Below are 2,301 nucleotides of genomic sequence, written 5' to 3' on the forward strand. Positions count from 1 at the left end.
AAAAAGAAAATATTTATATGCTTCAGGAAGTAGAATCTTTCCCCCTTCTCTGTCAGAACAACCCAAGATTATTCTCTTAGTGTGCATTTTCTTCCACTGTACTTCACATAAACTAAAACACTAAAAGATTGTTTCCAGAGGTTCTTATAATACAAGGATTGGTCTAAGAGTAAATTTTTTAGTGAGTCTTCTTCAGATCACTTCAGAATTAGCAGTTCTTGCCATGATATTGGAGGGAGAAAGTTATGGGAGTCACCTGTCTGTAGTTGCCTTGAAAAAAGTATTTCTTCAGAGTACTGGACAAGTGGCCCAACTTAGGTGTCTCCTTTATTCCCTCTTTAAAAGAATAGCAATGTGAAAGTGCTGTAGCATCCTTAAAACACTGAACTACTTGCTGTCTCTGTCATTTTGGCAGCATTATCTTTAGCATTGTTTGAATGTTTTGTCTAATTCTTGCAATAAAAATAAAATACTTGTCTAATCCTTAAAAAGATTTCTCTGAGGCTAGGCACAGTGGCTCACGCCTGTAATCCTAGCACTTTGGGAGGCCGAGGTGGGCAGATCACGAGGTCAGGAGTTCGAGACCAGCCTGACCAACGTCGTGAAACCCCGTCTCTACTAAAAATACAAAAATTAGCTGGGACTGGTGGCATGTGCCTATAATTAGGGCTACTCGGGAGGCTGAGGCAGGAGAATGGCTTGAACCCGGGAGGCAGAGGTTGCAGTGAGCTGAGATCACGCCACTGCACTCCAACCTGGGCAACAGAGCGAGACTCTGTCTCAAAAAAATTAATAATAATAATAATAATAAAATAAAATAAACTCCCCAATCAAAAGACATGAAATGGTTGAATGAATTTCTAAAAAAAGATTCAATTATACTGTACAAGAGACATTTTATTAAAACCTGGAAATCAACAGCGAAAGAAAAGCTGGAAAATTCACAAATATGTGGAAATTAAACAACACACTCTTGAATAATCAATGAGTCAAAGAAGACATCAAAAGGAAAATTAGAAAATATCTTGAGACACGCCGGGAATGGTGGCTCACGCCAGTAATCCCAGCACTTTTTGGAAAGCTGGGGCGGGAGGATCACTTGAGGCCAGGAGTTTGAGACCAGCCTGAGCAACATAGTGAGACCCTGTCTCTACAAAAAAAAAAAAAAAAAAAGAAAACAACAAAAAACCAATAAAAAGGAAACATCCTGAGACAAACTACAACCCAATATATACAAAATTATGAGATGCCGCAAAAGCAGTACTAAGAAGGAAGTTTATAGTGTAAACGCCTACATCAAAAAAGAATAAAGATCAAGTCCCTGGGTCTATAGGAAAAAAAAAAAGAATAAAGATAGGGATGGGGGTAGGAGGGGAAGATAGAGGCAAAGTTAGTTACTTTGTAACAGCAGGATAGGAAAAAATAATAATAAGTTCCAGTGCTCTATTACATATTAGAGTGACTACAGCTAATAACACTGTACTGTGTATGTCAAGATGGCTAGAAAAAGATCTTGAAAAGTTATCACCACAAAGAAATGATAAAGATTTGCGGTGATGGACATGCTAAGTACGCTGATTTGATTATACAATGTACACAAGTATTAAAACATTATACTGTACCCCCATAGACACGTACAATTATTATATGTCCATTATAAACAAAAAGAGCTCAAGATACTATGTGAAACCACGAAAGGCATTAAAGACTAAAGAACGGGGAGAAGGGGCGCCCAGAGGAAGTTGGGCTAACCCCGCCTGGGACGTAGGTGAGAGGTGAATTGAGTCTTGGAAGATGACTTATCGTTTAAGCAGTTATTTTCAGACTGGCACACAGTAGGCTCACCAAAGATTGGAAGCGACCTTTATTTCCTGAGCTGCAGAATCGGCCTCTCCCTGGGCCTGCCCTTGCCCTAGGCTATCGGGCAGACGAACGCTCCCCAAGATAGAGACCACAGAAGAAGACAAAGCGTAATCCGCGCTGCCGCCCGCCCCGGACACCAGAACGTTCTTTCTCCTTACCCGCGATGAAATCGAGAACACTGTGGACACAGCCATTTTCCCCACCTGCACCGGAAACCGGCTGCCCGGGCACTTCCGGGAACTCCTAGCCGCACGGCCAGCCGACTACGGCAGCCGCGGAGGACCTGAGGCGGAAGGTGCGTCCTTGCGTATGCCGGAAGTGGCGGTGCGTGTGACGCCGGCGGCGGGGGGGCGGGACCTGAGGCGGAGAGCGGTTCGCGCGCTTCGGGCCTAGTCCGGACTCGCCGCTGCCGCCGCCATATTCCCGGTAACGGGGGCG

At 43.9% G+C, this 2,301-nt stretch overlaps 1 protein-coding gene across 1 annotated transcript in view; it reads right to left on the minus strand.

Annotated features, from left to right (window-relative positions):
- The window catches only part of SDHAF2 (succinate dehydrogenase complex assembly factor 2), an 18,122-nt gene extending 15,968 nt beyond the window's left edge, over positions 1 to 2,154 (minus strand). The window contains exon 1 of the mRNA XM_011942724.1: positions 2,022 to 2,154. Within this exon, the coding sequence (XP_011798114.1) occupies positions 2,022 to 2,057 (36 nt within the window). The 5' untranslated portion in view covers positions 2,058 to 2,154. The remainder of the gene's footprint in view (positions 1 to 2,021) is intronic.
- Positions 2,155 to 2,301: the final 147 nt, after the last annotated feature.

This window comes from Colobus angolensis, unplaced genomic scaffold, assembly GCF_000951035.1.
Source record: "Colobus angolensis palliatus isolate OR3802 unplaced genomic scaffold, Cang.pa_1.0 Scaffold21, whole genome shotgun sequence".
Lineage (NCBI taxonomy): Eukaryota > Metazoa > Chordata > Mammalia > Primates > Cercopithecidae > Colobus > Colobus angolensis.